Below are 21,396 nucleotides of genomic sequence, written 5' to 3'. Positions count from 1 at the left end.
ACAGTTTTGCACTTGATACGGCCCCAAAAGCTGGGAGGATAAACTCACTCCATGGGTAGTTATTGAGCACACTTTACGTCTGAGGAGCTGTGCAAAGGATGAAAATGGAGAAGGGAGAAGAAATGAGATGGCTCCTACCACAAAGGCGCTGGGGACACACACGTGTGTGAACTCCGACACAAGGCAGGTGAATGTTCGCTGGAGGGACAACACCACTAGACAGTGACGAAGGGGAGAAAACATTTTGGCCAACTCTCTTGAGGCAGGCTCATGGACTCACTGTAACCAGTTCTCTAAAACAGAATCATCCCAGGAAACCCACTCTAGCAAAGAAGCTGATGGAATCATTCAATGACAGACTGAACGCTTACGACAGTCGCCCAGGATGAAAGTGAGTCCGGGAGGCCGTGCCTGGTGGCCGCCTCAGCGTTTGATCTGGCAGTGGCCGGGGATTCGTCTGGATTCCACCACTTTGTGACTGTAAAGGAATTGCCAGGGCAGTAAATCAAGGAGGCTCTGCCTCTTGGCCTGCAGAGGCGAGGATCTTTCAGTTCCTTCACCACCAGCCCAGTAACAGAGCCAGCTCATCGAGGAGAGGAAGTAGGAGCTTTGTTAATTGCTTGCCAAAAGCCATCTGAAATGGGTGACAAGGCCTGGTTGGTAATAACCATCACTTTCTTCTTTTAATAAAATAACTTTATGCTCTCAGCTTGCATACTTAACACTGTTTAGGTTTCCTGCAATTAAGTCTGATGGCTACACAGGACAAGGTGGCGCCCTCCAGCCCTGCAGCGGCAGAGCTCAGTGCTTTTTAGTGATCTATAAAATACAGGCTGGGGAATACCTTGGAGGAAGCAGCAGTATTAGGAGACTTGTTTTAGTGACTTTTAATCAACTCAGGTATTTTATCTGAAAAAGCTGAAAGATTAAAATCTAGGTGTTTGTTTCAGTTTATTGCCCGGTAATTTATCTAAATGAGTTGACAGCTCAGACATAACGAGGGAAAACATATCCCACTAGATTGTTTTTTTCTTAGATGGGAGTAAACGAGTCCTTTGTTCATTCAGCAGGCAAAGAATTCAGCATGCATTTACTGAGTATATAACCTGAAACGAAAGCCTGGACCTTCAGTTACGTCTGGAGGCAGGGTGGGGGGACGCAGGCACACCAAGAATCAGCCTAGAAATCCACAACAAACAACTCTGTCAATAAATCTTACAATACATCCTCGTGCGACATGGTCTACAGAGAGGGTAAGGTGCTCCGGGAATCGGAGGGGCCCAGTGAGGATGGGAATGGGAGGATGTGGTATCTGAGTTGGGCCCTGAAAAATGAGTAGAATTTTGCCAATTGGAGAATAAAAGCAACAGAAACCAAACACTAATAGCAGGTGGCACTTTTTGAGCATTTATCATGTGCCAGAAACTGCACGAAATAAGTTAAAATAGCCAATGTGGTGGGTCTGTTATTATCTAGAGTTATATACAGACATGAAAGCACAGAGAGGCTAACTGACTTGCTCAGGGCCACCCCGCTGTTTGAACCCCGACGGTCTGGCCCTGATGCCCAGGTCCTGGAGGATGAAGGGCGTCTCAGCAGAGGGAAGTCCCTGTGCATGACAGCATGGCACGCTGGAGAAGTGGCTGGCGTGCTCTGTGGCTGAGCAGAGGCTGGTAGAGAGCGTGGCAGGGTGGCGTGCTCTGTGGCTGGAGCGGAGGCTGGTAGAGAGCGTGGCAGGGCGGGGTGCCCAGCTGGGTTCTGCTCGGAAAAGGAGCTGTTTTCAAACTACAGAAGCACAGAGTCTCGTGGTATGAGGTGATCTAGCCTTCTTTCACGGTTACCAACACATGGCCAATCTTGTTTCATTGATAATATCCCCCTCTTCTCCCTTTCTGGGATGATTTTGAAACAAATCCCAGACATTGTATCATTTCATCTGTAAATTTCCACACGGCATTATCTCTAAAAGATATTGGGGCCAGGTGCGGTGGCTCACGCCTGTCGTCCCAGCACTTTGGGAGGCCGAGGGGGTGGATCACCTGAGGCCAGGAGTTTGAGACCAGCCTGGCCAACATGGTGAAACCCCGTCTCTACTAAAAATACAAAAATTAGTCGGGCGTGATGGCAGGCACCTGTAATCACAGCTACTCAGGAGGCTGAGACAGGAAAATCATTTGAACCTGGGAGGCGGAGGTTGCAGAGATCAAGCCATTGCACTCCAGTCTAGGCAACAAGAGTGAAACTCCATTTAAAAACAAAACAAAACAAAACAAAAAAACAGCTTTTCATTAGAAACCCAATACCATTATCATATCTAATAGATTTAACAGTTATTTAATATTATCAAATATTCAGTGTGTTCAAATTGTATCTTACAGGTTTTTTTTAAAGCAATTGGTGCATTTATATCAAGATCCAGACAGGGATCTTCTAAAGCATTTGGTTGCTGTGTCTCAAATTTTTCTTAATGTGTAGGTCCTTCCTCCCTCGTTTTACCCTTATAATTGATATTTTAAAGGATATTTAGAGTGTTAGATGTTAAATTTAGATGACTGTGTTTTAATTTGTGTTTTAAGAAGATCGCTTAGAAGACACACAACTGATTTTTATGCAAAGGGAGAAACTGAAGCAGAAGAACTAGTTATGAACTTACTGCAGGATTCTAGAGGAGTATGATGGCCTGAGAGTTTTATGTTTCAAACCTCACAACATCATACTATTTACCACCCCTGAGTGCTTCATCTTCCCTGGGAACACCTGGGACCCCTGCCCCACTTCCTGTCTCACCTGGAATCCTGGTACGGCTCCTTAGGCTTCCCCAACACAAGGGGGCCATTTTTACACTTGAGCTGGGATTTGGCCAAAATACCAAGGCAGGGCCTCTGGGCATATATATATAAAAAATACCTTGTTTTACTTTGCTCATGGGCTTTTCCTTTCTCTATCCAGGTGGGGATTTAAAATAATGTTTCCCAGATTCTGTGTTTTCTTTTTTCAATTAATGTGGCACAATGAGCCAAAGATGATCTTATTTTTGTCCCAAGTAACTGTTTATGTTCAGGCACGGGGAGGGTGGTCATTAGTTGCTAGGTGTAGTGTGTGCTCATCTGAGCTCGTGGGCTTTCAAGGCTCATTATTTGGAAGGAACAGAGAGTTGCTGTTCAGGCCCAATTTATTTATTTTTATTTATTTATTTATTTTTTTTTGAGACGGAGTCTCACGCTGTTGCCCAGGCTGGACTGCAGTGGCGCGATCTCGGCTCACTGCAAGCTCTGCCTCCTGGGTTCACGCCATTCTCCTGCCTCAGCCTCCTGAGTAGCTAGGACTACAGGCGCCCGCCACCGCGCCCGGCTAATTTTTTTGTATTTTTAGTAGAGACGGGGTTTCACTGTGGTCTCGATCTCCTGACCTTGTGATCCGCCCGCCTCGGCCTCCCAAAGTGCTGGGATTACAGGCTTGAGCCACCGCGCCCGGCTCAGGCCCAATTTAAATCCCACTTGCCAGGATGTCTTCCTGGAATTGCCTTCCTAAATTACTCCTGCTGTTTCCCCATTCTTCCCCATAGCACACTGTGCTGGAACAGCCAGTCCCATCTTGGCAGAGAAGTACTTCCTGCCTTGGGGCTACAGGTTTGCCATCTATAAAGGGGATAAAGATGTATGCGGTACCTGACTGCGGTTTTGAGGATAACTCAGCTCTTTATATGATGATCTTTATAAACTTGAAAATGCTGCCCGAATTTGAGGAACTGCTGTCATTGCTACCGGTCCTTCTGCCTCAATCGTGGGATTATTTAACTGTGTCTGTTCATTCTTCCTAACAGGGACCATTTCTTTTTTTAACCAAAAACATTACCCAATTATGAACCATGCATTTTTAATGTATGTCTTGCCCAGATCACCTGGTTCGTTTCCTATCAGATTTTCTTTCTAAACATATTTGTGCACAAAAGTATCCGTCAGATTTGCATTTTTTCATGGAGGGTTGATGACTAGGGCTAAGTGGCCCTCTGCACAGGGACAGTGGTCTAGAGTAAGGCCTTTCTGAGCATCCACTCTCCTGGGAAGGCGCTGGATGGAGGCATCAGGCGTGGGGGACATGTTTGTGGCTCCCAGCTCTGGTGCAGTGGCTATCAGCGAGATCTCCTTGGACTGTGGTTCTAGAAGAAAGGTCAGGTACAGGTGAACTTCTAGAGGCATCCCTGAGGTTTTGTGGGAGGACCCCTCTGCAGAGGGAGTGGCCCCAGCAGTAAATCTGGGCCATCTCCAGCCTGCTATGAGCCAAGTGCTCAGAGACCACTGGGTCTGAAGGAAGCCACCTACGGATGCTTCCAAGAAGAATCATGTCACTTGAGTCCTAGAAGGAGGCATAGGGCCCATTTAGTCATAGCCTTCCCTTTGATGGTTGGAACATGGAAATGCAGAGAAATGGAACTGCTTCCTCCACATCTCACACTGTTGGAGGGGTGGGGGCTATCTATTTGCTCCCCTAGGGCCGCATGTGAGTGTCATGACCCCTACTGTGCTCGCCTTCCTAGTCCGGGGTAGAGAAAGGAGGGCTGCTTGCAGAGTGCCCCTGACATGTTAGACATCTTGTAGGTACTTCACCCCCATAGTGCTCCTACAAGGTGGGTTTTTGGGAGGAGATGCGTTCCAATCCTAACTCCAGCACTTTCTACCCTGTAGCCGTGGCTGGGTCACCCTGTACCATGGCTGGGTCACCCTGTACCATGGCTGGGTCACCCTGTACCATGGATGGGTTTCTGTCTCTCCCTCTGCCTTGATGCTTTCATCTATGAACTGGGACACTGCTGCTGATTGCTTTGTCAGACTTCATGAGGTTTAAATGAGAACATTTATAACATGCTTGACACCGTGCCTGGCCCATGACAGGTGCACTATGAAGTCGCTATTGTCACCTTGTTGACAGATGAGGAAAGCAAAGCTCGGAGGTGTTAGTTACCTGTCTCACATCACCTAACTGTAGTTAGGATTTGAACCTAGGCCCCTCAGACATCCAGGCTTATACACACTCCCTTGCAAGGGTTGGGGGAATGGATGTAGCTGTCCTCTCAGCAGAAGGGGAGAGGCTTGCTCAGCGGCCAGCACACGTATCTGCCCAGGATGTGCTTGTTAAACAAATGCTACCTGTAGCTGCTAAACTAGACACACGGGAAAATCACAGGGTGTGGCTGTGCGTGGTGACAAGAATCGTGTTTATGATGGACTGTTTCCCATGGTGAGGACACTGAAGGAAGAATTTCGATTCTGGATATCCATACCCGGCAGGAATTTGAGATTTCAGGCAGGATCCCATGCTTTCTAAGCCTATCATATAAAAAAACTTTCTAGATTTCCAAGTCCTAAGGTAGATTTCTGAAGAGAACAGTTCATTATTTCCCTCTTTCTCCTGTGGTTTTGTTGGTTGGCCTCTGTGGCTCTCTCTCCAAGACACCTCACAGAAGAGCAGCTGGGTCTCCTGACCAGAAAGTTTTTGCCAAAGCAGAAAAGCAGTTTGCTCGCTGAGTCCCTAAATGTTTCCTGTACTAGCAAGACCCAGGGTGTCCACCCTCATTTCTGAATCACAAAGGGCTCCCTGTTGTCTATGCTTCCCATCCCATCGGAGGAGATGGAGACGGCCTCTGCAGCACAGCCATGGTCCCCAGCCCGTGTTTCTTACGGGACAGAGGCCTGTAACCTGCTTAGCTGTCTCTGGAGAGGGATGACAGCCTGGCCTTGGCAAGTTGCTCTTAGCGTCTTGCAGTTCTGTTTCCTGTTCATCCATCTTTTAAACAACAGGCTTAGAAGCCCTTCCAGGGAGCTCTGAAGGTTTCTTCGGGCCTTGTTCTTAGGCAGCAGTTGAGCTGGGTTTATCTCAAGCGTCCCTAAGTTGGAGGCCAATGAATAAAGACATGAGGTTATTCCTTCAGAGTGCTTACAGAAACCCTGACAGGCTGCTGTTCACAGTTACCCTGTTTCCTCTCTCTTTTCTTCCCTCTTGATATTAACTGGCTGCCTGCCATGTGTGGGGCATTAGTCAGTACCTGTACACTTGCACACACACAGCTCACACGTGCAGTCATGCTGCGAGCTTAGAGGAATAATGATGGGAGAAAGACACAAATTTCAATCACTGGGATGTTCAGAGGCCCCTGAGCTACAGGAAGAGCCTGGAGTCCGGAGGAAAGTGCCAGCCAGCCTTTGGGTCACAGAAGGCTCTTGGGAGTAGGCACTGGAGCAGGGTGTTGAGTGAGGGCTGGATGTATACAGGTGGGGCCCCGGAGGAGAGGATGAGCCTGTCGATGGAGGGCAGTGGGAGCGGGCTGGGTTGAGAGGCAGGGGAGTCCAGCTGGGAATTAGCATATCAGAGGAAGGACAGGAATAAAACTGGAGATGAAGGCCAGGGGGCATCAGGGCAGCCTTGGATGCCAGGCCTGTGGGCAAGAACGTCATCCTCAGGCTGGAGTTGGATGCCACACTTTCTGTACCTATGGATTTGAACAACGGGCCTCTCTGGTTCTCTGATTTCACAAAGAAGGACTTGCCCTCCAGGTTGACTGGCTCCTGTGGCACTTGTGGATTGAGATGAATGGCAAGAATGGCCCTGGTTCCCTGTGCGTGTTAGTTCCCTGCCTGTCCCATGGAAAGTGAGCACTTGGAGAGGACAGTGTTTCATGTCAGGACCTTACTGTTTGTGCTGGCACAGAGGGAATAGGACTGTGGAAGGTAAATTATCCTGTAACTGTCCTATGGTGAGGCCAAGAGATCTGTCCTTATTTCTAATGCCTTTTGAGGAAGACTAAATACACTCAAAATAGATCAGGGAGTCCAGTCAGCCTCTGTAATGTAGACGTCTTATTTATCTGTGGAGATGTTTTTAACCTTCACTAACTGGAGTTATTTTGAACACTAGCCAGAGACCTTAGGGAGACTTTTAGAGCAGAGTTACACACAGAGCCGGGTGGCCCTCACAGCCTCAGGCACAATGACCTTTGTAGACTTATCAAATGGAGAATATGACACATGAGTCTTAGCTTCAGGATCTCCTCAGCCGAAGGCCTTTGGACCTGTAGAAACCAGACATACCGGTGGGTGAAGCAAGGCCATCTTATGATCGTTTAAATAAGAGCAGTCATCCTGGGCAGAAGCCAAGTCTTCACATTTCTCATCTTAACCAGCACTCCCGCTGCCTATGGTTTGAATAGACTCTACAGTGTGTGAAGGTCTTTTCAGGCACATGTCTCTGGATTTTAATAGCTCCCAGGAGGTGTTTTTGTCATTGCCACCATGTAGGAGGCTTGGTTAGAGCCTCACAGCTGATGGGAGCCTCCGTCGCCTCCCAGAAAGTCAGTTGTAGGCCTGGTGCAGAGGCCAGCAGCAGCAAGATAGTCACATTCTAGCAGAGCGTCTCCGTCCACTGGCTGCTAAGCCACGGAATTCACTCGCCAGTGTGCCGGCCAGGCATTGCGGAGGTCTCCTGATTTCTTTTCAGAAACTCACGGGATCAAGTTGAGAGCAGGATGGAATTTTGGACTCTTAAGAGGTGTCCCAGTGTAGCCCATCTCATTAGTCACACTGCTTTGAGAGTGGAACTAACCCACCCCTCTGGAAATAAGAGCTCTCGTATCATTTCAGGTGCCCCGATCCGTGTACACGGTGGAATGGGATGGCTCTTGTCTTGCAAAGTTTGCTCTCTACATAGATGTTTAAGTAGCCCCCAAGCACGTTAAATCTTTCACATTTGCCTGGGCCCATCTCTATCGCTAAGTCTTCTTGGTCCTCTTTTACTTGAGTCGAGGCCGTCTTAACCTCTGGGCTAGTCTAAGAGGGTGGGGTGCTTGCCTTGTGGAGTTCTCTGGCTGGTGGTACAGGAAGTGGATCTTCAGAGTTTGGATGAACTCTGTCTTATTTGAAAAGGACCGGCCTGGCCAACGTGGTGAAAGCCCATCTCTACTAAAAACTGCAAAAACATTTAGCTAGGGATGGTGGCAGGCACCTATAATCCCAGCTATTTGGGAGGCTGAGGCAGGAGAATCACTTGAATCTTGGAGGTGGAGGGTGCAGTGAACCGAGATTGTGCCATTGCACTCCAGCCTAGATGACAAGAACGAGACTTCATCTAAAAAAAATAAAAATAAAAGAATAAAGATGTTTATGGTTTACTTTCTTCTCCAGGTTTCTCTGGGAATTGTGTTGGCTGTGGAAAGAAAGGCTTCTGTTACTTCACAGAATTCTCCAATCATATAAATCTGAAACTGACCACTCAACCCAAGAAGCAGAAACACTTGAAGTATTACCTGGTCCGTAACGCACAAGGGACTCTCACCAAAGGACCTTTAATCTGTTGGAAAGGCTCAGGTGGGCAGGTTGGCTGTGGAGGAGGTGGGAGTGCTGGACCCCCAAGTGGCCCGCAGTGGCTGTCGCTGTGATGCTGGGGAGAGGCCCCTGCATAGCAGCACACATCACAGGCAAAAGGTCAGGCCTATGAAATGGAAAATGCTCCGTTTCGTTACGGGCGTTAAGCTGGTTGACAGTGACAGTCTAATTGGATGGGATGTTTAAAAGTTGACAGAGGGCCAGTCGTGGTGGCTTATGCCTGTGATCCCAGCACTTTGGAAGGCTTAGGTGAGCAGATCACTTGAGGTCAGGAGTTCAAGACCAACCTGGCCAACATGGTGAGACCCCGTCTCTACTGAAAATACAAAAGTTAGCCGGGCATGGTGGCGCCCACCTGTAATCCCAGCTACTCGGGAGGCTGAGGAAGGAGAATCACCTGAACCCGGGAGGTGGAGGTCAAAGTGAGCTGAGATGGTGCCACTGCACTCCAGGGTGGGCAGCAGAGCACAACACCATCTCAAAAAAAAAAAGAAAGTTGACAGAGGGCCAGACTGTGCATTACCTCCTATGGCAAGTATTTGGGGTGCTGGTTCTCATCTTCCCAAATTGAGTAGTTCACCCAAGTGGTCCTCAACCATGGGTGACTTTCATCCCCTAGGGAACGTTTGGCCATAACTCGAGACAAGTTTGATTGTCATGACTGGATGGTGCCACCAGCATCTGGGGTAGGGACCAGGGTATGGCTGAACATTCTGCAGCGCACAGGGCGGCCCCCAGCACAAAGAAGCCCACTGCAAATGTCACCGGCACCAAGGCTGAGAACCTGACTTAAGACAGCTCGGCTTGAAAAATGCCCCACACAAGTCCCTGAACCCTGAACTATGGCCAGAAAGATCAGCTTCACGTTGCTGGTCTCGGAAGAAGTGATTGGGCTGCAGCTTTCAGAAACATTGGGAGCAGGCTGCCCTGCCACCCTCTTTGTCTCAGCTGTACCTTTCATGGCCACAGTCAGCTCTGTGGGGCGAGGGGGAGGCTGGATCCTCAGTGGCCTGCCGCCGGTGGAGGGCAAGAGTGGGGTGTGAGGTGTTCCTCCCTTGTCTGGGCTTGTTCCCATCTTGTCTTCTGGACTCTCCCAGTCAGGTGCTGGGAGTAGAGGGAAGAGGCCTTAGGCTGGCTGGCTCTGGGAACGCCTCCCTCACACCCCATTCTTCCTTCCGCTCTGCTTTTCTTGCTTTGTTCAGTAAATGCCTCCTGAGCCCCTATTACTTGCCAGTCATTTCTCAGGCCCTGAGGATGCAGTGGTTGTGCCCTGTATGGGGCCAGTTCACCATCTTTGATCACCTGCTGGGTCCAAGCACCTCAGAGGTTCTCCACCTCACTGGCCGCTGGGGATGGCCTTTCCCAGAGGAGGAAATAAGGGCGGAAGATGGTATCGTTTATCTTCAAGTAACACTCTCATCTATGGCTACGGGTAGCTGTAGGGTGACTTACTTGTATAATTCGTCCCTTTCTTCTAAATATTCACCATAGCTCCCACTCTTGACAACCAGAGCTGCCCCTTGGCATGGAGCCACAAGTAGGAGTCACACCCTCGCCCTGGCTTCGTGCTGAAACAAAGACCAGGATGTGGTGGCAGCTTGTGGGACTGTCTCCATAGCTCACTGTCCTGTAGGATACGTTCCACTGCAGGAACTCATTTCGTAACTGTTGGAGAAGAGCGAGTTGGTTTTCACACGTGCACCTTGCCCCCTTAGAGTTTAGAAGCCGGCAGATCCCCACCAGTACTTGTTCTGGTTCCTTCTTCCCGGCCCTGGAGAGCACGGCTGCCTTCCCCAGCGAGCCCATTCCCGGGACGAACCCCAGCATCCTGACGGGAGCTCAGCAGGCAGGTGAGGCGGCAGAGACACGCCAGGGCTGCTGAATCCACACCGCTGGCATGTCTCCGATGTGTCCGGTTGACTATGTAGCCAAGCATTCTTCAAAATAAATCAAGGGGCTGTTATCTTTAACACCTTTACTTTCATCTTGAATTTGTAATACTCTTCAACAAAGAATGCTAGCTGTTTCATTGGGAGGGCTTTTCTTTCTTCCTGTTTGATATGAAGTGGGATCCCCTGGTGGGGACATATGCAGGGTCCCTCTGTAGCACCGCCCCCCATACAACCCCCGCACGGCATAGAGCTCTCTATGTAAAGGTGCTGAGTCAGGGTTTGAATGAATTGCTAGAAGGGGCGGAAAAGACCAGATTGCTGCCATTCACTCCGTGCGCAGCACTCCCCAGCTCTGTGAGTGCCTTGAAGCCCAACAACCATGCTGTGAGCAGGCCTCGGTTCCTGCATGTTACTGATTGGGAAGGTGAGGCTCATGGAGGCTGGGTGCTTGCCTAGGACCTCGTGGGCAGGAGGAGGTGGAGGCAAGAGGTGACATTAGATGTGAACCCTGATTCACATGCTTGGCATTTCACCATGTTGCACAGACTTCCAAAGCATGGTGATTGTTATCACAGTAGACGCCAGCCTTCCCAAGGATGCAGGAAGGTCGCTACTTGTTTTCATGCCTCCTGCCCAGTGGGTCTGTAGAGGCACATTGGCCCTGGGAGGAAGCCAGTGCCCTTGTACCCACCTGGCCCATCCATCGCCTGGGCAGGGGACTGGAACATACTCTCCTCCAGAGCTCCTCGCTGCTTCCCCACGCCCAGGCCCCCAGTGCCTCTACCATCATGGCCTGGAGAGCCTACTGTTTCTGCTGTCGGGGTGCCTGGGTGTAAGCTCCAGTGCTGCCACCATTTAGTTGAGTGATTTGGGGCAACTCAAATCCTCTGAACCTCCATTTCCTCATCTGTAAAGTTGAGCAAATCTCTTCTGTCTAATTTGTAGGGCAATTGTAAGAATTAAATAAGATGATAGTATCAGCAAGTACTCAAAGCATGTTACATGCCAGGCACCGTTCCAGGCACTTTCTTCTGCTAACTCATGTCGTTCTCACTGTGGCTCTGAGTTGCTATAGTGACCACCCCTGTTTTCTGGATGAGAACACTGAGGCATAGGGAGGTTAAGTAAGTGTCCAGGGTTACACAGCTGGGAGGTGGTGGAACTGGGCTCAAACACATGTCATCTGGCTTCAGAGCCACCCCCTTAAACCCACAGGAAACATTCAGTGCTACTCCTGACCCAAGCTCTTTCCAGACCGTTCTGACTGACATGGACAACTTAAGCAGTTCTGTCAGCCCCAGGAGACCAGAAGCCATGATTGTCCCCAGAATTACCCTTAGACCTGGGGAGCCCTGGGCCCTGTGAACAGCCTGCACACAGGTAGCTGCAAACCCAACTGCTTTCCTGGACTTCAGATGTGTTAGTCCATTTTCATACTGCTGTGAAGACATACCCAATACTGGGTAATTTATATAGAAAGTGGTTTAATGGACTCACAGTTCCGCATGGCGAAAGTCAAAGGAGAAGCAAAGGCACATCTTACATGGCGGCAGTCAAGACAGCGTGTGCAGGGGAACTGCCCTTTATAAAACCATCAGATCTCGTGAGACTTCTTCACTATCATGAGAACAATATGGGGGAACCACCCCCATGATTCAGTTACCTCCCCCCAGGTCACTCCCACGACACATGGGGATTATGGGAGCTATAATTCAAAGTGGGATTTGGGTGAGGACACAGTCAAACCATATCAACCAGAGGTCTTGAGAGAGAAGGTAGAAGGAAGTGGAACAGTTTCAGGTGTGGTCCTGGAATTCAGGAAGTCCCCTGGTCCTTTCACTCAGGCTGTGTGTCCATTGGGGTGTGAGCAGGAGGGTGCATGTTCCTGGGTGTGCATGTATATAGGCATGTGTTTGTGCGTGTGTGTGTGTACATGTTTGTGCATGTGTATGTTGTGTGTAGGCAGAAGTGTGTGTGTGTGTGTGTGTGTGTGTGTGTGTATGCATGTGTCTGCATGTATCTTCTCAGTGTAGCAGAATCACTGTTGGGAATTCTGATTTTCTGATGAGACTTGCTGGGGAAAAGCTAGTTTGTGAAACTGCAAGGAAAGTGATTTCCTCCTTGCCTGGCTCCCAGGGCATTCTCGTGAACTGACCCTCCTCTTTGCCTTCTATCTGCTTTCAGGACCAGCTTCTGATCACTCCTCACTAAGCGCAACAGTGGGTCCGGCTGTTTTCAACGGCAAAGATTCCCCAAAGTGCCAACAGCTGGCAAAGAATAACCTGTTGGCCTTGCCGCGACCATCGGCTTTAGGTAGCGCTGCCTGTCCTGGCTGTCCTGGGGATCCTGCTCTTCTCTGGGCCAAGGCCAGAGGGGGCATGGGAGCTGCTGGGCTGGGGCCGCTGAGCCTCCTGGAGTCTGGTGTGGCTTCCATGAGTGTCAGGCCAGGACCACGGGTGCCTCCTGAGTCCATGGGTCTGGGTCCAGGCACTGGTGCTGTGTGAGTGACACTTGGGAGTTGTCGTGTGTGCCAAGGAGCAGTGAGACAGCTGTGGTGATGGCGAGTGACCTGTCCTGTGGGCTGCACAGCTGCAGGATGGTAGAATTTTGGAGCAACAGTGGGCAATGTGTTGTTGGGGAAGAACATGGGCTTCCAAATCAGATAAATATGAATTCAAAACCTACTGCTGTCTCTTGTTAGTCAGGGGACCTTGGCCAAGTCTCAATAAATGTTTCTTCACCTGGAGATAAGAATTCTGCTCCAAGGGTTGTTCAGAGGGATGAGGTGCTGTATGAAAGGTCAGAGCACATCTGGCAGCTCATTAATTGGTACCGGCTGTTCTCATCCAAATCAGCGTCATTGCTGAGGCTAGTCTTTTCAGGGAAGGCTTCCTTGAGGAGGTGGTAACTGAACTGCAACTTAGAAGTTGGGGAAGCATCATGTAGAGAGAGAAAGGGAGAAAGGAAGCAAAGAGGGATGAGGAGGTGAGGATATGGATGAGAGAGGTGAGTGAAGGGGCCGAGCAGACCTCCTGCCGGAGGAGGCTTTGAGGAAGCTGTCAACAGGTGGAGCAACCTGGGGACCTGCTTGAGGACTCCCAGTCCAGTGCTCTCCCCACCATGCTCATCTGGAGCCACTTCTCGTCTTTCTTTCTTTCCTCCATCATGCACTCGGCTAAACTGGATTTGAAGATCTAAGACATCAAACTGGAGGAACCCTTAGAAACCATCTAGGCCAACACTGTTTTACAGAGGAGGAGACAGAGGTCCAGAGAGGCAGGGGCAGGCCTCTAAGCTCCCACTCCACTGTGCTGGTAGAGGACCTCCCTGGTGAAAATATTGTGAATTGTCTAACTCTTGACTGAAGGGGCGAATGTAGTTTCTGAACAGAATCCGAGGCCTCCCGTTCCCAACCAGCGCCTCCATCCTGGAGTCTGAAACCCACAGCAGCCAAGTCCCAGGCAGTAGCGAGTCCCATCCTCCACAGCAGCCGAGCCCCAGGCAGCCTCCTGCTTTCATCCAGGGACTGCTGCTTCTCTGCCGAGTGCTGCATTTGGGGGCAGCCCTGTGGCTGCAGAGCTGGACACCTGGGGATGAGGATACTGGGGATGCCACGCTGCTACAGCCTCCCTTCTGGGCTGTCTGTGGACCCCCCAACCTCCACCCTGAACAGCAGGGAGATGAGGGCCTCCCTCAGCCCGGGACCCTGTGAAGGTGGCCCTGGGAAGCCTTCTGTGTGGGACTGACTGCATTTTCCTTGCCATGCTCCATGGAGGGGTGTGGGAGATGGAGCTCCTCCAAATTGCCTAGGGGAGCACTCAAGCCTTTCCAGAATCTGGCCCCAGCCCACCTGCTGAACCTCATTCCCTGCTATTTTGGCTGCCCTGGGCAGTTGAGCTCCCCCACCCCCGTGACCCCATCCTCCTGTCTGCATGCTCTGTGCCTGCATCCCGGCTCCGGGCTGCTCTCTCCACTCACCTATTACATCACCTTTGTGAGCTTAGTTCAGGGGGCACCTGCTCCATGCAGGAGGGCTCCCTGTGAGTGCACGGGGCTCCCAGCCGTCCCAGGCTTAGTCCCACAGCCACATGTGGCCATCGGGGCCTCGGCACTGTGCAGTTCCCAAGGGCAGCACCATGGTAACGTGCATCTTGGAGCCCCTGGTACCAGCTGCTGGGGAGCCCAGCCAGAGGGCATGACGCTGGCTGGGTTGAGTTGTGTTGAGCACAGCTGAAGTGTTGGAGTTCCTGGGCCTTCTCCTCTGCTCTGGGGAGAGAGCTCAAAATCAATTTTTAAGAAACTGCGTCTAATACCACAAGGAGTTGACTGAAGCCTTGAGTCCTGGCACTCACTGGTTCCCAACGGAGAAGTGCTGCCCCCTGGGGGGCGGGGGTAGGAAATGTTCTGGTAAAGGATGGATTTGTTGTCCCAGGCACAGGGTCTTACTGGCATTTGATGCTGGGACAGAGCGGGCAGCATGCAGAATGTCCTGCACCAAGCAGTCTACATAATGAATCATCTCCCAAAAATGCCAAATAATACCTCCCCAAGAGACATTTTGAGAAATAATTGATCCACATTGGTACCATGGGAGCAGCTCCTGGTGACATCATTTGGAAAGAGCTCATGGGCTTAGGGTCTACTTAGAGCTATTTATAGGGTTATCTTCCAAAAGTGAGAACACATCTGTGTCTCTTCCATCCTTACTGAGATCCACTTCCAAGCCAGTCCCCTTTGGTCGTTCAGTAGAGCTTTTAGAGCAGCTGGCTGCTTAGCCTCTGTGGGGGGTCTCCCATTGCAACTGGGGACAGATGTTTGCAGAGTCAAAGGCCTCATTCCTGCAAACAGGGAGGAGAAAACAGCAGCTGCGTCAGTGGTTGTTGGGAGGGCCAAAGGAGCCACGGGTTTGAAAGTTCTTTGTAAACAAAGTACTTTATGCTTTTAACTTTTTATTTACTTTTAGTCAGTCTAATGAGGTGATAATATTTTTTTGATTACCCTTGAGAGACTCTAAAGCAATGATTCTCACTTAAGTGTGCTTAAGAATTACCAGGCTGGCCGGGTGTGGTGGCTCACAGCTATAATCCCAGCACTTTGGGAGGCTGAGCGGGCAGATCACCTGAGGTCAGGAGTTTGAGACCAGCCTGACCAACATGGTGAACCACTGTCTCTACTAAAAATACAAAAATTGGCCGGGTATGGTGGTGCGCGCCTGTAATCCCAGCTACTTGGGAGGCTGAGGCAGGAGAATCGCTTGAACTCAGGAAGCAGAGGTTGCAGTGAGCTAAGATTGCACTACTGTACTCCAGCCTGGGCAACAAGAGTAAGACTCCGTCTCAAAAAAAAAAAAAAAAAAAAAAAAAAAGTCACCAGGCTGGCTTACAAAGGATGGTGTTTTCTTACCGTCATTTCCAGAGATGTGATTCCGGAGGTCAAGGCGGGGCCCAGGGACACAGGTTTAGTAGGCCCAGGTTTAAAAGGCCCATGTGGGTTCTGTGCAGTGCCTCGGGTGACACCTGGAGAACCATTGCTCTGATTGGTGGTTCTCCACCGGGCTGTGCATTATAATCAAGAAGAAGCGCTGAGATATTGGGATGCCTGAGTCCTGCTCCCATGCTGGGCTTCTGGTTTAACTGGGATAGGATTGCATCCAGACAGAGTTTTAAAAGTTTTCCTTTTGAGTTTAATGTACAGTTGAGGTTGAGACGTGAATCTCTACATGTAGGGGAAATTTTGTGTCTGGTTAGTCAAGAAACTATGGAAACCAGTTCTTGATATTTTGAAACATTCACGAAGTTAGCTTGAGTCATGAGCATGCTGTTGTCTAGAGTGGGCAGGGATGACTCATTGCAGTGGGTGTCAGCCTCTGTACTTGATTTTGTTGAGTCTGAAATTAGCTTTCCCGGCTGGGGCAGGGAGGGGAGCACAGGCGGATCAGTACTGCCCCCAAGCGGTGGAGCTGTGGTGGTGGATCAGATGCTGCTGCCCCCATCTGCAGAAACATATTTCTCTCTTCCAGCCCTTCAGATTGGAATATGTCCATAACAATAATGATGGTGGTGAAGATGATGATGACGTGGGTAATTCTGGCTACCTTATTGGGCCCAGGCTCCCTCACAAAGCACTCTACATACATTCTCTTTAGTCCTGATCAAACCACCTTTCAGAGTAGGGTTTAGTGTCCTATTTTAAAGATGAAGGAGCTCGGGCTCAGAGAGAGATCAGTTAGACACACACACAACTTTGGAATGAAACATTTACAAAAACTGACATTTCCTTATGCCTAGATATTTCACTAGCTCCTTAAAACCCGTGTGAAACTGTGATTAGAAAAACAAAAAACAAAACAAAACAGATCATTGTGCTCCACACCAAGGGAAAGTTTTATTGGAACCCTCTCCTGATGATAGCCTAATCCACACTCTGAATATTGTCTAGGTATCTTGTCAAACTCCGGGCCCCCCAAAAAACGCCACAAAGGATGGTCTCCAGAATCTCCATCAGCTCCAGACGGTGGCTACCCCCAAGGTGGTGGGAACAGAGCTAAGTATGGTAAGGGATGGCAGCCTTGCCCAGAATTCCAGACTTGGGTACTGGTGGTAGTGCTGCTGCCAGTTGTGTGTGTATGTGTGCGTGTGTGCGCGTGCATGTGTGTGAATGTGCGTGTGTACTGCTGAGGGAGTTCTAAGGAGGCAGAGTTTGGTGTAACAAAAGATTTCTTTCTCACATGTTAGAATTGCTTTGCAAGGTCTAGGATCCCTGTATGATAGTGAGTTCTCTGATCCTTGGGAAATTTTAAAAGGGGCTGTTTATGACTTGGCAGGGATATCAAAGAGGAGACCGAACCATTGGGGCAAGGATGGACGGAAGGAATTTAAAGGTGCCCTTGACCTTAGGAATCTGTGACTCTAAGACTTTGGTGCTCCTGTAATCAGGGACATTGATCAGGAGGTAGCAGCATTGCTGCTTGGCCTGATGTCAGGTGTGTGAGAAGTGGATGCCTTGTCTGATGTTTTTACTAATGTTCTTCCGTGTTCCTAGAGAGCGCAGGCGCGTCCTGCGTGCCCCAGGTTGGCTTGGTGGGACCAGCTTCAGTCACCTTCCCAGTGGTGGCCTCTGGAGAACCAGTGTCTGTTCCTGACAACTTGCTGAAAATATGCAAGGCCAAGCCAGTGATATTTAAAGGCAAGTACAGCAGTGCACCAAGTCGTGGGAATGGAAGAACCTGAAGGAAGGCACGAGAAACAGGCAAAAGCGAGACCTCATCGCGGTCTGACTCCAAGGGTATCCTCCCGAGACAAACCTAAAGTGCTTTCCAGAGCAAGGAAAGAACAAGGCAGAGCCAGTCACTAGTTCAGCCCCTGATCAGATGCCGAGAATGATGGAGCTTGTCACAGCTCTCCACAGTGGGTCTGGGTGAAGTGATTCCCTGCCATGAAGGGAATTGCCTGTTCCTCGTTCTTTCCTTCATCTGCTCAGCTTCATTGAGCGCCCGCCATGATCCCAGGCCCGGTGCTGAGTGCTGTGGATTAGGAAAAACAAATGACTCCCTGGCTGCAGGAGCCCTGCTCTGGTGGGTTGTTGCCTGTTGTCACCCACGCCACTAGTATTTTCTGACTATGGAATCTACTTTTGTTGGGCAAAGATAGCCATGGTCACCACTGTAGAAGCATCAAACAAAATTAGATCTGATCCGTTCTGTGCAGTGGGCTAACGTATGCTGCGTGGGGGTAGACTTTTGGCTCAACTGAAGAAATCCCTTTGACGAAGCTGGAGATGTTGCAATGGGAAACCATGGGGGGATTCAGCAGAGCTTGGCTGGTGATCGCAGGCACCAGAATGGCTGGCACATGGCAACACACACACACACACACACGTAGGCACGGCACACACACACCACACACACGCACTGTGCACGCAGGCCCCTCTTAAATACATTATTATTGCATTTGGTATCATGCTTGTAGATAGAGGAGGGAGGATTGTAGGAAAGTGGGAGAAGCACGCTGATAATTAAGAAATAAGAAAGAGCATATCTTTTTCCTAAAAAACAAAAACTGGACAGGGCATTCAGGAAGTAGCATGCAACTCTGAGTTTCGACCTTAGCATGACACAGGACCAATGACCGAGGCAGTTCCACTGGGCCCCACTGTCTACCTCAAATGAAGGCCAACATTCTTTCAGTCATGTTGCATGCATTTTTTTATGTGGCCATGATGTGTCTGTGGTAGGTCTCAAGAACACAGTGCTCAGGAAACAGAGCTAGGACAGGGTGCAAGGCTTGGAGGTGTAGGCAGGGCTTCACCTGCCTCTGCTTTGAGCCAGGAGCCTCAGAAAAGAAAGCCCAGCCAGTCTACGTCTCACACGAACAATCTCAGAATAGAGACTGTCCTCTTGGTTCTCAGGTGTGCTCTGTTCCCTCCACTGCCTCTGTTTCCACTGCAGCCCTCACTGTGAAGCCCTTGTCTCTGACTCCTGTCCCCACAGCCACATGTCCAAGCCCTCCTGAGGCCTTGGACTCAGCCCTGTGCCTTCTCTATGGAGTTGTCTTAGATTCCCTTTCCTCTGCCCCCCTTGTCACTTCTCTGTCCCTCTTTTATGACAAATGTCACATGCTTGCTTTTATAGTGACTCTTTACCTTGCCTCTTGCCAACTGCAATATTTGTAAGTGGTGCTACCCAAATGGTAGCCCCCGGTCCAGCAGAACCTGCATCGCCCCGGAGCTTATGAGAGGCGTGAATTCACGGACCCATCCTGGAATCAGAATCAGGCCCCAGTTCTGCATCAGAAGCTCTGGGTGGGCCAGCAGGTGTTTGGCAAGCCCTTGAGAAGCAATGTCTTTGAGAACACAACCTGTGCCCCAGGCACCAGCTTTAATCTCCAAGCCTGGCAGGACGTCTGCATATAGCACACAGCCAAAGTCAGAAAATACATTTTTGGTGACTAAATGGAGTACCCGGAGTGCAAGATACCCCCCACACACACAACCATATACACACACACACACACTCACGTGCAACCTCTGGGAGCTCAGCAGCCCCGAGAGGATTTGATAGCTTCACCTGATTTTACAAATGCAGAGACTGAGGCTTAGGGCAGTTCAGCTTCTTGCTTGACGTCATGTAGCTAAATAATAGTGGAAAGAGATTTGAACCTGGCCTGGGCGATTCCACCTCTGAGGGCTCTCTTCAGAATGAATCTTCTAATGGGCTGGGCATGGTGGCTCACGCCTGTAATCCCAGAACTTTGAGAGGCCAAGGCGGGTGGATCACTTTAGGTCAGAAGTTCAAGACCAGCCTGGGCAGCATGGTGAAACCTTGTCTCCACTGAAAATACAAAAATCGGCCAGGTGTGGTGATGCACACCTATAATCCCAGCTACTCGGCAGGTTGAGGTGGGAGGATCGCTTGAACTCAGGAGGAGGTGGAGGTTGCAGTGAGCTGAGATCGTGCCACTGCACTTCAGCCAGGGGACAGAGCAAGAAACTGTCTCAAAAAAAAAAAAAAACAAAAGACTGACTCAGTCTTCTGGTCTGTGTGGTGATGTATTATCCCAACTCACCTTGCCGGACAGCCCTGGGAGGGAGGATGCAGGGCACAATCCTCCCTGCTTGGAGTCAGGGAGGCAAGGCCTGGCAGGCAGCACCCAGTGAAGCTCTGGAAGGTGCTTTGCCCACAAGGTGTCCCGTCGGTGGTGCTGGAGGAGCGACAGGTGGTGGCTGCTTGGCTCTGGGCAAGTCCCTCCCTTCAGCTCCCTCACTTGTAAAAAATAAGAGGATTGGACGAAATGAACCAGTAAGTGGCACAGCCCCATTGGTTAGAAAAGGTGACTCCTCTCATCGTAGGCTCCAGAAGGGTGAGCAGGTGCACCCAATGAGCAAGGCTTCCCAGGACAGGGCACTCGAGGGACCTGGCGCAGTACACTTGTCTCCTTCAACTCCCTCACCCCCAGAGAACCCACATGTGTGGGGCCATAAGCTGTGCACAAGACCGGGTGCCAAGTCGCTGCTGTTCCTCTGCAGGCCACGGGAACTTCCCTTACCTGTGTGGGAACTTGAATGACGTCGTGGTCAGCCCCCTCCTGTACACGTGCTACCAGAATTCCCAGTCTGTCTCGCGGGCATACGAGCAGTATGGCGCCTCTGCCATCCAGCCCATCTCTGAGGAGATGCAGCTCCTGCTGACTGTGTACTACCTGGTCCAGCTGGGTGAGTCACCTCCACCTATTGGCCAGGTGGCAGGGAGGGGCCACAGCCCAAGCACAGACCTGGCCTCGGCCCTTGTGGGGGCTGACTTGGGGCTGCTGGAATTGAAATATGTGGGGAGAGCTTATGGCTCCACTGGGAGGACGTCATGAGGTCACTGTGGGCGTACCCACACTGAGGGGCCGAAAGTAGGTTGAAGTTAATGGAGACATTTCCAAAAGTATTTATCTGCCATTCTAGGCACAGGGATACAGCAGGGAATTGAGTAAAGACCCTGCCCTTGAGGCGATTCTAGTCTAGTGGGAGACAGAAGCAGTAAACCCGTGGAAAACAGGCAGGTAAAGGTGGGCGCATGCATTAGTGTGTGTCTGTGTGGGGCCAGTTTAGGGGCATGAAGAAAGGCCTCTGTGAGTAGAGACCTCGACCCTGAGAAGGAGTCAGCCTTGTGTTGATCTGAGGAATGAGGACAGGTGGGGCCCTGAGGAGAGAGGGAGGCCAGGTGAGACTGTGAGGTGGGGAGCAGTGAGTGTCCCAGGTTGCTGGAGAGGCCAGTGTAGCTGCAGCAGAGAGAGGGTGTGAGGGAGAGGTGTGGTCGCAGGGGGCAGGCTCCGGTCAAGAGTGTGATGCTATGGTAGACACATGGAGAAGCCACCGGAGTATTTTTAGGCAGGGGATGGAGGTGATCTGATTTTCACTTTAAAAACGCCACCTTGGTTGCTGTGTGGAGTCAGATGGTGCAGATGCAGTGGCGGAAATGGAGAAAGAGTCAGTTGTTGCCTATTAAAGGCACAGAGTGGCTTGGGCCACTGAGGGCAGCAGCAGTGAGCTGGAGGGGCTATTCTGAAGGTAAGTCCGGCTGGAAATCCCTTTGAAGGGGGTGGGAGCAGGTGGGGCCTGGGTTTCAGCCTGAGCAGCCAGGTGAA

The 21,396-nt window shown here is 50.5% G+C and overlaps 1 protein-coding gene across 2 annotated transcripts in view; it reads left to right on the top strand.

Moving 5' to 3' along the window:
• GREB1 (growth regulating estrogen receptor binding 1) overlaps positions 1–21,396 on the top strand; it is a 100,881-nt gene that overhangs the window by 27,430 nt on the left and 52,055 nt on the right. The window contains exons 5-10 of one of the 2 annotated variants that reach the window (XM_015111724.3): positions 8,175–8,357; positions 10,091–10,225; positions 12,452–12,580; positions 16,706–16,819; positions 17,309–17,452; positions 20,291–20,476. In XM_015111724.3, coding sequence (XP_014967210.3) covers positions 8,175–8,357; positions 10,091–10,225; positions 12,452–12,580; positions 16,706–16,819; positions 17,309–17,452; positions 20,291–20,476 — 891 coding nt within the window. Of the gene's footprint in view, positions 1–8,174; positions 8,358–10,090; positions 10,226–12,451; positions 12,581–16,705; positions 16,820–17,308; positions 17,453–20,226; positions 20,477–21,396 lie in introns of those variants that run through there. The other variant, XM_077960130.1, reaches the window with a different exon arrangement.

The sequence above is a fragment of the Macaca mulatta genome, chromosome 13 (genome assembly GCF_049350105.2).
Source record: "Macaca mulatta isolate MMU2019108-1 chromosome 13, T2T-MMU8v2.0, whole genome shotgun sequence".
In the NCBI taxonomy this organism is placed as follows: Eukaryota; Metazoa; Chordata; class Mammalia; order Primates; family Cercopithecidae; genus Macaca; species Macaca mulatta.
This window is presented reverse-complemented; position numbering and strand designations above follow the sequence as displayed.